Source organism: Ranitomeya variabilis, chromosome 1, assembly GCF_051348905.1.
Source record: "Ranitomeya variabilis isolate aRanVar5 chromosome 1, aRanVar5.hap1, whole genome shotgun sequence".
NCBI lineage: Eukaryota > Metazoa > Chordata > Amphibia > Anura > Dendrobatidae > Ranitomeya > Ranitomeya variabilis.
Window position 1 is genome coordinate 1,023,469,887 of NC_135232.1, and position 13,009 is coordinate 1,023,482,895.

The 13,009-nt window shown below is 45.0% G+C and overlaps 1 protein-coding gene across 1 annotated transcript in view; it reads right to left on the reverse strand.

The window, feature by feature from the left end:
* The window catches only part of LOC143793014 (uncharacterized), a 195,081-nt gene that overhangs the window by 20,951 nt on the left and 161,121 nt on the right, over nt 1–13,009 (reverse strand). Inside the window, exons 24-28 of the mRNA XM_077279566.1 lie at nt 9,892–10,060; nt 9,061–9,262; nt 8,791–8,921; nt 5,144–5,304; nt 4,285–4,439 (exon numbers count right to left, since the gene is read on the reverse strand). Of these exons, the coding sequence (XP_077135681.1) occupies nt 4,285–4,439; nt 5,144–5,304; nt 8,791–8,921; nt 9,061–9,262; nt 9,892–10,060 (818 nt within the window). The remainder of the gene's footprint in view (nt 1–4,284; nt 4,440–5,143; nt 5,305–8,790; nt 8,922–9,060; nt 9,263–9,891; nt 10,061–13,009) is intronic.

Genomic DNA, 13,009 nt, shown 5'->3' on the forward strand with positions numbered 1-13,009 from the left:
GTGCAATGCTCCCGGGACGTTCCAGAGGATGATGGAGTGCTGCCTAGGACACATGAACTTTGAAACTGTGCTGCTGTATTTGGATGATGTCATTGTCTTCTCTAAGACCTACGAAGACCATCTGAAGCACCTGGCCGAGGTGTTTGAAGTCCTGTCCAACTTCGGCTTAAAGGTGAAACCGTCCAAGTGTCATCTGCTGAAACCTAAAGTGCAGTACCTAGGCCATGTGGTGAGCGCTGAAGGAGTGGCCCCAGACCCCGACAAGGTCACAGTGATCAAGGACTGGCCAAAGCCCAGTGACCTCCACGAAGTCCGGCAGTTCCTCGGGCTGGTAGGCTATTACCGAAGGTTCATTAAGGACTTCACCAAGAAGGCCGCACCCTTGCAAAACCTGTTGGTGGGCCAACCAAAGAAGACCAAGGGGAGGAACACCCCCTTTGATTGGAACAAGGAGCTGGAGGAATCCTTCACCTGTTTGAAGTCGGCACTGACGGAAGAAGAGGTACTGGCTTACCCCGAATACGACCAACCGTTTGTACTGTACACAGATGCCAGCAATGTGGGATTAGGAGCCGTGCTGTCTCAGGTCCAGAAAGGCAAAGAAAGGGTGATCGCTTACGCCAGCAGGAAACTCCGTCCCACGGAAAGGAACCCTGACAACTACAGTTCCTTTAAGCTGGAATTCCTTGCCATTGTCTGGGCAGTGACGGAGAGGTTCAAACACTACCTGGCCTCCGCGAAATTCACCATCTTCACGGACAACAATCCGCTAACGCATCTGGATACTGCCAAACTCGGGGCTCTGGAACAGCGATGGATGGCCCGGCTGTCCAACTACGATTACACCATCAAGTACCGGGCAGGACACGAGAATGCCAATGCCGATGCCTTGTCCCGAATGCCCAATTTGTCAGAAGCGGAAGAAGACCCGGAGGCACTTGAAGAGGTGGAGCTGCCTGCATTCCATCGCCCCAAAGCCACTCAGAGCTCTCATCATGTGAAGAACAGGCACAAGAACCAACCGGATGACACGCTGAATCCCCTGCCCCATCACGGGTGGGCGGAAACCCAGGATGGTGACCCCGCGGTCCGTCGGGTGAAAGAGCTCTTGACGCAGGCAGGGTCGCACCCTGGCCCAGATGACCCACAAGAGACCCAACAGCTGTGGAAGGGGAGAAGCAAACTGTTTATCCATGATGGCAAGTTGTGCAGGAGGAGCATCGACCCACGTACTCATGAATTGGTGTGGCAGATAGTGGTGCCAAGGCGAGATGCGCCCATGGTTCTGGGAGCCTACCATGATGGAGCCGGACACTTCGGATGGAGGAAGCTGGAAAGGCTCCTCCGAGGGAGGTTCTATTGGATTGGCATGAAGAGAACCATTGAGAAGTGGTGTCGGGAGTGTGGTCCATGTAGTCTGCGCAGGAAGGACCGTGACAGTCAACGGGCTCCCCTGCGGCCTATCATCACCAAGCGGCCGCTCGAACTGGTCGCGCTGGATCATGTGAAGCTGACACCTAGCCGGTCGGGCTATATCTACGCCCTTACCATCGTGGACCACTACTCCAGGTTTTTGGTGGTTGTACCTGTCAAGGATCTAACGGCCAGGACTGCCGCCAGGGCCTTCCAGCAGCACTTTTGTAGGCCCTATGGCTACCCAGAGAAGGTACTGACTGATCAGGGACCTGCATTCGAAGCGGAAGTGTTCCAAGAATTCTGTCAACTGTACGGGTGTAAGAAGATCAGAACCACACCGTACCATCCTCAAACCAACGGGATGTGTGAGAAGATGAACCAAGTGGTAATCGATTTATTGAAGACCTTGCCTGTGGAGGAACGGAACCTGTGGCCAACAAAGTTGCCTGACTTGGTGGATATGTACAATCACATCCCAGTAAGTTCCACCAACTGTACTCCAGCGTACCTGATGCGAGGAAGATCTAGTCGGTTACCCGTTGATTTGGACATGGGGGTCCTAGTACCCGAAGATACCTCGCCGGATGCCGATTGGGATGCAGAAAGGCAGCGAAGGTACCGCGAGGTACAGGAGTGTGTAGAAAGAAGTCTCGCCCAGGCTAGGCAAAAACAAGAAAGGGACTACAACCAACACGCTCCTGCGATTCCCCTGTCCCCTGGTGAACAAGTACTTAAACGAAAGAGGAGATTACACAAGCTCGATGACCAATGGGAAGCGGAACCGTATACCATCCTGCCATCCGACTTCGATAACACGAAGGTCTGTCTCATCAGCAAGGACAGAGGGGAGACTTCGACAGCGGTATCCAGGGATCACCTTAAGGTCTGCCCCGATAAGTTGAGAGAGAGGGACATGGCCCCGGAAATCTCCCCGCCAGTGGAAAAGGAGAAGATGATCCATACCGTCCTTGGTGACTTTCCCCAGTCCTGGACTCAGATAAATCAAGCCATCGTGGTACCTGTTCTAATGTTTCAACAGCCGGACCCACCAGAAACAATGGTGGTACCAGATCATCCGGTCCCGCTACCTCAACAAGCCCTACCTGAAGATGCCATGCCAACCGTTGTACCGGCAAATCCTCCCTCTGCTGTCGGTGAACCTGCTGTACCCACTGTTGATAGCAGCAGCTCTGAGAGCCCCAACCTGCCAGTGCTACCCAGACTCACTAGAAGTGTAGCTAGAAGACAGTGCACTACACCAGCGGTAGCAAGCATAGCGGGCCCTGTTAGGCCAATAGCAACCCCTGCGCTGCGAAGGTCCACACGCAGCACTCAAAATCAAACTCCCCTCCGCTACAAAACTTGGAGGTATTAATAAGGGCTGCTATTCAGTTGAAATTGCTTGTGTGCATATCTTTTGTTACAGGTTTTAAAATGGACAATAGAGTAATGGACGGTGAATTGCTCAAAAACTTTCAAAAAAAGGGGACCCCTTTGTTTACCCGGGGTCCCCGCTGTTTCAACCACTGAACTGAGAGTCATAAACTGTGCATGACCTAATTTTCGCAACGTTCAAGAGTTCTCACCTCCCATAAAGGGAAGCGCTGTTATGTTTGTTTATGCATTTCAAAATTTTGTGTGTTCCCTGTTAACATGTATTGTTGTTCTTGTTTTCCCAGTCCCGGAGTACTGGATTTAACCGGGGGGGAGTGCAGCGCCCCAGAGTCCTGGTCGTTGCAGTACTGTGGCTCCGCCACTATGGGGAGCTATGGTACGTCTGATTGCACTAAAGGAGTTTCTCTGATCAGGTAACACCTCACTACACTTCACACTCCGGCCACCAGGGGGGGTGGTCCTATCTAGTAGGCCACTCCTCACACTCTGGTAAAACTGGGGGTTGGACAGGAAGACAGGGAGAAGTAACTGGGAAGAGCTGGTGAGAGGACCTGTCAGGGATGGGATCCTGGCAGACTCCTAAGAGCAGAACTAACCAGTGAACAACGGGAATACAGTAAAGAGGAATTAGGACCAGAAGGAGTCGTGCTGTTAGACCGAGGCAACATCCTTCTGAGGCGCAAACAGTCGGTGGCCAGAACGCCGAGCAAGTAAGAGACTTTAAGTACTACTGCAAACCACGGCAGGACAGCCAATTATAGGTTGGCTGTCTCACTTAACACCTAAGCAGACAACGGAGGCAGCTGTAGGAGAGGGGCGACTCTAGGGTCCCGGAAGAACTCCAGGCCTACCCCGTCATACGGGTGCGTCCTACCATATCACCTGGAGGACGGAGAGAACGAACATCAGAAATAGACAGAACCAGTTGTGAGGACTATCCCGGGAGCTCAGCAGGGAAGAACTACAACACCCAGCGCTAGAAGGTAGACACTGATTCCCACCTGTAAAGAGAACTCCTGATGTGTCTTTAGGCCGGCCGGTCTCTGACAGCCCTGGTAACAGCGCTCTGGACTGAGGACTTTAAAACCTTCAGTAAAGAGGTAAAGAGACTGCAACTTGGTGTCCTCGTTATTTGCTGCATTGCACCTTCTACATCCGTCACATCATTCACTGTGCGCCCCTCGGCAGGGTCACGGATCGGGCCTAGCCACCGTGACAACCCCAGAGCAGAGACTCAGAGGCCCGGTACCGGGTACCCCTCGGCCCTGCGGCAGTGGGGGCGCTACAAATGCATCTTCTGGTGTTTATATCAGTTCCAATTGGTTAATGCCATACAGCACTACTTACTACTGATACTCCAACCATTGACTAGATGACAGATGCTGAGGCCAATCTCTCATTCTCATTACCCATCATTTTTCCTTGACCTGTTTTGTGTCATTTTTAATTATCTTTTTAAATATTCCTTCTTACCTTTTCATCCTCACTCAGGAGGTACTGATATATGGCATTGTCCTTCTCATTGGCCAGCTGTTCGATATTCTCAATCTCCTGCTTTATCTCTCTTTCCTTCCTGCGTCGTTTTGCAGTTTTGGTCTCATTGCGTTTTTCCCAAGGTGTGAGAATAACTGAAAATTCAATAACATTTAATTGTCTCAAATATAATACTAAGAGCAAGTCAACTTGTGCACGTATGGACCAGACTAGCGCATATATAATGGCAGATGTGGCTGGTCGGAGAAATTCAGCATCCTATGTGAACGTAGCCTAAGGCAAAGTAATCACTTGAAGCGACTCTGTCACCAGGTTTTTGCAATTTAATCTGAGACCAGCATAAAGTAGGGGAATAGAGCCTAATTCCAGAAATGTGTCACTTACTCAGCAACTTGCTGTTGCTTCAATACAATCAGTGTTTTATCAACAGGAGCTTATCACTGCCGGACAAAGTGTGCATGCAAGGCAGATCAGCTAATCTGTGTAGCCCCGCCCCCACCACTGATTGGCAGTTTGCTGACCATGTACAGTGAAGACAAAAGGCTGCCAATCAGGGATGTGGGCGGAGTTATACAGAGCTCAGCATTCTGACCACTGCTAAATCTGCAACAGAGAAAACAGGGATTCTATCAAAACTACAGCAAGCTGTCCAGTAAGTGATACAACATTGGAATCAGGGTCTCAGCCCCTATATCTTGCTGTGCTCAGATTACATAGCAAAAAACTACTGACAGATTTCCTTTAATACAAACACTGTGTTGTTATATCTCATACTTGATGCTGGTGATCTGCAGATTATTTCTGTAACTGAATACCAATAAGTAGCATGTATTTCTACCTGTCTCCTTCCCTTTCTTCTTTTGCTTTATCACTTTTTTCTGACTATTTTCCATGGATATGTGATTGTCTGCCAATATGTCCAGGGACTTGTCCTTAAATTGTGGCCTTAGGCGATCCTTTATGAAACCTGTCTCCATATTCCAAATAACAAAATGATTCCTGTAAAATAGCAAGATATATAGGTTTATCATATACCGTATGTAATTGTAGCATTATCACATATCCTGCAGATTATGTAACTTTAGATAGCAAACATACTGACTGCTGATACTGACTGCTGATCACCATATGCAAATAGTGGTCAAAGGAAGGTCTGCTAAAAAAAAAAAATATAGGCTTTATTTAAATATCTGTTCATTTTTATATGTAAGAAAAAATGGACAAATTTTCATCAGTGTGCTGAATTAGATTTTAGTCCACTTTTGGTGGTCCATATTTCTGTGACCCTGAATCACTACTCATGGACAAGCCGTGAGCTGGGATAGTCAAGGGCTCAGAGGTCAAAAGCCAGGAGGGTACCACATAAACAGAAGGAAGAGACAAAGGCATAGCCAGGTAACAGTCAGAGGGTGAAATACCATGAAGATAGCGGATCAGAATAATGGGGTTAAACAGACGGATGGTCAAAACGAGGTCCAAGGTCAGGCAACGAAAGATCAACAAACAGAACACAAGGCACGGAGAGACAAACCACATACAAACTGAATGTACATCTGGCAGAGATTTGGGACTAACATCCCAGTTATGCAGCCAGGCAATCACCTGGGACAATAATCCCCTGGAGACAACCAGCACTTCCCAGTCTCAGATTGGACGGCTGAGCTGTCAATCAAAACACTGACAGATTAGCACACCCCTGAACCAGACTGGACACTAACCTGTTAATCAAAGTACTGATAGCTTCACCATGCCCTGTACTAGATTGGACGGCTGAGCCATTAGTAACTGAATCCCAAACACACTAAGGAATCTTTCACACTTCCGTCTTTCTTTTTCTGTCACAATGCGTCTTTTTGTGAAAAAAACAGATCCAGCAAATGTTTCTGCTGGATCCGTTTTTTTCTCATAGACTTGTATTAGCGACGGATTGTGAGGGATGGACTTCCGTTTCATCCGTCGTGCACTGGATCCGTGGTAAGATAGCTGTCTGTTGGGTGGAGACAACGCACATAGGCTACGTTCACATTTGCGTTGTGCACCGCAGCGTCGGCGCCGCAACGCACAACGCAAACAAAAACGCAGCAAAACGCATGCACAACGCTGCGTTTTGCGCCGCATGCGTCCTTTTTTTAATTGATTTTGGACGCAGCAAAAATGCAACTTGCTGCGTCCTCTGCGCCCGGACGCGTGCGCCGCAGGGACGCATGCGGTGCAAAACGCAAGTGCGACGCATGTCCATGCGCCCCCATGTTAAATATAGGGGCGCATGACGCATGCGGCGACGCTGCGGCGCCCGACGCTGCGGCGCAGACCGCAAATGTGAACGTAGACTTAGAAATGTTTTTTGTGTACATCGGAAAATCGCTCAGCGATGGATCCTGCGCTGTCTGTCGTTGGCTATAATGGAAGCCTATGGACGCAGGATCCGTCGCTGACCGTCAAAATCAGGAATCCAGCAATGGATGCCGTCTTTTGAAACTGAGCATGTGCAGAAGAATTTCCAGTCAGGGAAACTCTCTCTCGATCTCTCTCTCTCTTTTTACCTATGCAGCATCAATAGTAAAAAGATATAATGTTAAAAATAGTAAAAAAAAATAAAAATCGTGATATTCTTACCTTTCGGCGTCCCCCGCAGCCTTCCCGATGCTCGCGATGCTCCCGTCAGCTCCCGTTCCCAGTGATGCCTTGCGAAATGACGCATGACGTAGCGGTCTTGCGAGACCGCTACTTCATCACAGGTCATTGTCTCGCAAGGCATTACTGGGAACGGGAGCTGACGGGAGCATATATTTTTTTTATTATTTTTAACATGTGTTGTGTTCTGTATGCGTTTTCGCAGTGGAAAAACATGGCGAAGACGCATGCACAACGTGTGCACATAGCCTCGATGGATCCATCAAAAAAACGGATCCATCTTTTCAACATTTTGACGGATTGTGACTGATTGTAAAAAACGGAAGTGTGAAAGAGGCCTAAGGGATTGATTCGAGACAATTCCTTCTCTAGTTCAAATGTGTAAGGGATCTACAAAGGCCAATGCAGTAGAAAGGTGCTATGGAGCATTTTTAGGCCGATGCTACCAACTAGTGGACATAAATAGCAATTGTAGGTACTTGAGAAGAGCAAGAACAAAAAGATAAGAGACTTGTTACACAGTAGAGACAAGTGACCAGGCTGAGGAGAGAAATATAAAAGCAGCAGAACTTTTACCAGTTCACTACCAGTGGAGAAGAAGACTGCGCTGGCTTATAGCCAAGCTTCAAAAGGACGAGTCAGAGAACAGTGGCAGAGGCAGGATCAGTACTGTGTTGGACTAATTGAGGGTCGCAGACTCTTTCAATAAGATAAGACATCTTGTGTGTCGGAGTGAAGACCAGAGCGAAGATAGATGAGTGAAGAGGATTGATCGTGTGAGCAAAAGTATTGATCGTGTGAGCAGTGGGAAGCATGAGTTTATCTCCACTGAGGCTGTAGATGACAAGTAAAGGTCTATCGACGACTAGAACTGCAGACTGCGGTGAAAGATCGGAATGAGGCTTGTGGCCTAGTGGCATACATAGTACGTGAATTCCTGCTGGGATCCTAGCGTGCCTACCATCCCTATAAGTGGGAGCGGACTGATGGAAGCCCTGCAGTTTTAACATGGAGTCTGTCAGGACACAGGTCAACATATCCTTACAACCGCAGCGGATGCTCAACTGAGGGTCGGAGATGGACAGTTAATCAATGAATAGAATATTGGCGTTGCACTTTTCGGTGTGGTAGCGCTGGGATTGTTGTTTTCTAGGGCAGGGAGTAGGGCCAGACTGGTAGCCGCAGGACCGACAGAGCTTAGTGTTAACAGTTCAGGCTACCTGTCTAGTGTTAACACAAGGCACCATTTTCTAATTTTCTGACTTTCCTTGTTAATTGTGCAAATAGTTTAATAAATAAAAACCTGTTATTTTATAACCACGTGTTCTCTATGCGGCTGCATCTTCGTACCTGTTTACACATGGATGGCATCTGTGTGCTCTTTTTTTTTTCACTGACTCACTGAATTTGAATGAGCAAGTTTGATCAAAATCTGTGGCTTGGATCAAAATCAGACATTTCTATGACTTTGTTTAGCAAACTCTCAGCCTCATAAACTATAATCGGTACATGTTCTATCTATGAAAACCACCTAAAGAATATGTATGCTAATAATAATTTGTAATGAATAATTGATTTGTAAAGCGCTGCGGAATATGTTGGCGCTATATAATTAAATATTATTATTATTATTTATAATATGCAGTCTTGGGGAAGACATTGTAAGACAAGCAGAAATAGTAAATGTTATGTGTCATGTTGCTGATAGAAATTTCAACTTCTCAGTTGTACATGCGAATTAGCCATTGATCGCAAATGACAGACAATTGTTTTAAAAATCATTCTGCACATGGGACTACCCCTGTTAAAGTGTTTTGCATAAGATGTACATCCATTATTCCACAGTGTTACCTGTTCTCTGAGAGTCCCAGCAGTAGGCCATTATCCAGGACCCTGTATTCATGCTTCGGACAAGGTATAATATAGAGGCCTGTCTGCCGGCGGACATATTTTTTCTTCAGCAAATCATAAGTGAATAGTGTCTACAGAAAGAAAAACAAGTAAAAATAAAATATCATGTATACCGTATGTCATCTGACTGCCTTCTTTACACAGATCTCATTGTTCTTCACATGACAAAGTGGCTTCTTCAAAAACATTTATGGACTTCTACTTAATTACCTGAAATATAGGTCTGGGTGTGTCAGTGAATGACGCCATTCCCCTGTCTGTGAGGATATAGAGCTTCATGTCTCTGACTAGCACGACATCACTGTTCTCCACCAGCCCTCGCTCCACACGCACCGCGCTGCTTTTACACTTTGATTTTACTATGTTCCACACAGAGATCACCCCGGGCCTCACATTTCGGCAAACCACATATCTGTCCACAGCAAAGTAGAAGACATTTACAGCACCACATTTTATTATATACACTCATGGCTACCTGAGGGGAATTCGTTGCTTTTTTTCATTTTCTTATTTCCCATTTTAATAATATGCAGGAGTTTTTACATTTTTGGATTAATAGACCATGATGAATAAGGCCATGGTCACACATTCAGTATTTGGTCAGTATTTTACCTCAGTATCTGTAAGCCAAAACCTGGAGTGGGTGATAAATACAGAAGTGGTGATGTGTTTCTATTATACTTTTCCTCTGATATTTCCACTCTTGGTTTTGACTTACAAATACTGAGGTAAAATATTGACCAAATACTGAATGTGTGAACATGGCCTAAAAGGCAAATTATTCTGTGTCAAGACCTTGAACATAACTGGATAGTCCAGTTTTAACAGAAACATGCTCTATTTAAAAAAAAAGTATACAGTTTTTAACATACTTTCTGCATCAATTCCTCATAGTATTAAAATCTCTGCTTGCTGTCAATAATAATCTCCATTTTTATATCAGGCGGACAAAATAATATATATCAACACTACAATCATCAGTATCATTGTAGATATATAATTAGCATCTTCATAATATTGTGCTCAGGATTAAGAAATTACCTGGGAAAATTCTTCATTGTAACAATCTCTTGGATCCCATTGGCTACCTTTGCATTATTCATGTTGGCCGTCAGAGACTGGTCATTTATACGGTTGGCTAAATTCCACGATCGTAAGACATTCTCTCCTTCACAGAAAGCAAGGCAGTACCGGAGATCAAAGCAGACTCCTAGAACATTTCACATCTATATGTTAAGATGACATTTGTATGCTGAGATCATGTATGTAACATTTTAGAGCCATGCTTTAATATTCAGTTACTCAATCTATTACGTCTACATATCTCCTGTATTTTCCTACTTCTTTTTTCTAGGTTTGGATAGGTGGGTCCTGGATGCCACTATTCAGACAACCCCATGTAAATCCCTATGTTTCCTCCTTGTAGAATAATAATACCTATAATAACCCCTCGATGCCAGCGCTGTTCCAGCTGTGTCGGCACTGGCTCTCCCGGGGATTGCATGACATAATGTCCTGGTGGCCAATCAGTGCTGGCTCCACTCTCCCTGGCTTCAGATATATCACATACATCCAGAGGAATTGAGAGCTGCTGCCCTCTCACTTCCTCCAGATGTATGTGATTTGTCCAAAGGTGGGGAGTGTGGAGCCAGCACTGATTGGCCACCATGACATTATGTCATGCAATCCCCGGGAGAGCCAGTGCCAACACAGCTGGAACAGCGCTGGCATTGGGGTGTTATTATAGGTGTTATTATTTTACAAGGTGGAAACATAGGGATTGAGAAGGGTTTGTCTGAATAGTGGAGAACCTCTGAAAAGAGGAACCTTCAGTTGCTAAAAAAATATATATTTTTTTACCTGTTGCAAATAAAGCAGTTCTCCTTAATCTGGTGATATTGTTTTTCTTTTATTCCTGTGTCCCTCTGTACCTAAGCTATGTCCTCCTCTTCACTGTTTATAAATCTTGTCCTTGTATGACAAGTGGGCGTAGTTTATAACTCTTCTCTGTAGGAGACTTCCTGAGAACTACAAAACCATGTTGCCAGATTCAGGAGAGAAACAGCATTTTCACCAAATAAAAAATGTGATATTTATGGCAAGTGACATGTCTTCTTTAACCCCTTAGTGACAGAGCCAATTTGGTACTTAATGACCGAGCCAATTTTTACAATTCTGACCAGTGTCACTTTATGAGGTTATAACTCTGGAACGCTTTATCGGATCCCGCTGATTCTGAGATTGTTTTTTCGTGACATGTTGTACTTCAAGTTAGTGGTAACATTTCTTCGATATTACTTGCGATTATTTATGAAAAAAATGGAAATATGGCGAAAATTTTTAAAATTTTGCAATTTTCAAACTTTGTATTTTTATGCCCTTAAATCAGAGAGATATGTCACAAAAAATAGTTAATAAATAACATTTCTCACATGTCTACTTTACATCAGCACAATTTTGGAAACAATTTTTTTTTTTGTTAGGGAGTTATAAGGGTTAAAAGTTGACCAGCAATTTCTCATTTTTACAACACCATGTTTTTTTTAGGGACCACATCACCTTTGAAGTGATTTTGAGGGGTCTATATGATAGAAAATAACCAAGTGTGACACCATTCTAAAAACTGCACCCCTCAAGCTGCTCAAAACCACATTCAAGAAGTTTATTAACCCTTTACGTACTTCACAGGAACTAAAACAATGTGGAAGAAAAAAATTAACATTTTACTTTTTTTTGCAAACATTTTACTTCAGAACCATTTTTTTTAATTTTCACAAGTGTAAAAACAGAAATTTAACCACAAATTTTGTTGTGCAATTTTTCCTGAGTACGCCGATACCCCATATGTGGAGGTAAACCACTGTTTGGGCGCACCGCAGAGCTTGGAAGTGAAGGAGCACCGTTTGACTGTTTCAATGCAGAATTGGCTGGAATTGAGATCGGACGCCATGTCGCGTTTGGAGAGCCCCTAATGTGCCTAAACAGTGGAAACCCCCCACAAGTGACACCATTTTGGAAACTAGACCCCCCAAGGAACTTATCTAGATGTGTGGTGAGCACTTTGAACCCCCAAGTGCTTCACAGAAGTTTATAACGTAGAGCCGTGAAAATAAAAAATCGCATTTGTTTTCACAAAAATGATTTTTTCGCCCACAAATTCTTATTTTCACAAGGGTAACAGGAGAAATTAGACCACAAAAGTTGTTGTGCAATTTCTCCTGAGTACGTCGATACCCCATATATGGGGGTAAACCACTGTTTGGGCGCACCGCAGAGCTTGGAAGTGAAGGAGCACCGTTTGACTTTTTCAATGCAGAATTGGCTGGAATTGAGATCGGATGCCATGTCGCGTTCGGAGAGTCCCTGATGTGCCTAAACAGTGGAAACCCCCCACAAGTGATACCATTTTGGAAACTAGACCCCCCAAGGAACTTATCTAGATATTCGGTGAGCACTTTGAACCCCCAAGTGCTTCACAGAAGTTTATAACGTAGAGCCGTGAAAATAAAAAATCTCATTTTTTCTACAAAAATGATCTTTTTGCCCCCAAATTTTTATTTTCACAAGGGTAACAGGAGAAATTAGACCACAAAAGTTGTTGTGCAATTTCTCCTGAGTACGTCGATACCCCATATATGGGGGTGAACCACTGTTTGGGCGCACCGCAGAGCTTGGAAGAGAAGGAGTGTCGTTTTACTTTTTCAATGTAGAATTGGCTGGAATTGAGATCGGACGCCATGTCACGTTTGGAGAGCCGCTGATGTGCCTAAACAGTAGAGACCCCCCACATATGACACCATTTTGGAAACTAGACCCCTTAAGGAACTTATCTAGATGTGTGGTGAGCACTTTAAACCCCCAGGTGCTTCACAGAAGTTTATAACGTAGAGCCGTGAAAATAAAAAAATCGCATTTTTTCTACAAAAATGATCTTTTTGCCTCCAAATTTTTATTTTACCAAGGGTAACAGGAGAAAATGGACCCCAGAAGCTGTTGTACAATTTGTCTTGAGTACGCCGACACCCCATATGTGGGGGTAAACCACTGTTTGGGCGCATGGCTGAGCTCGGAAGCAAAGGAGCGCCATTTGACTTTTCAATGCAAAATTGACTGGAATTGAGATCGGACGCCATGTCGCGTTTGGAGAGCCCCTGATGTG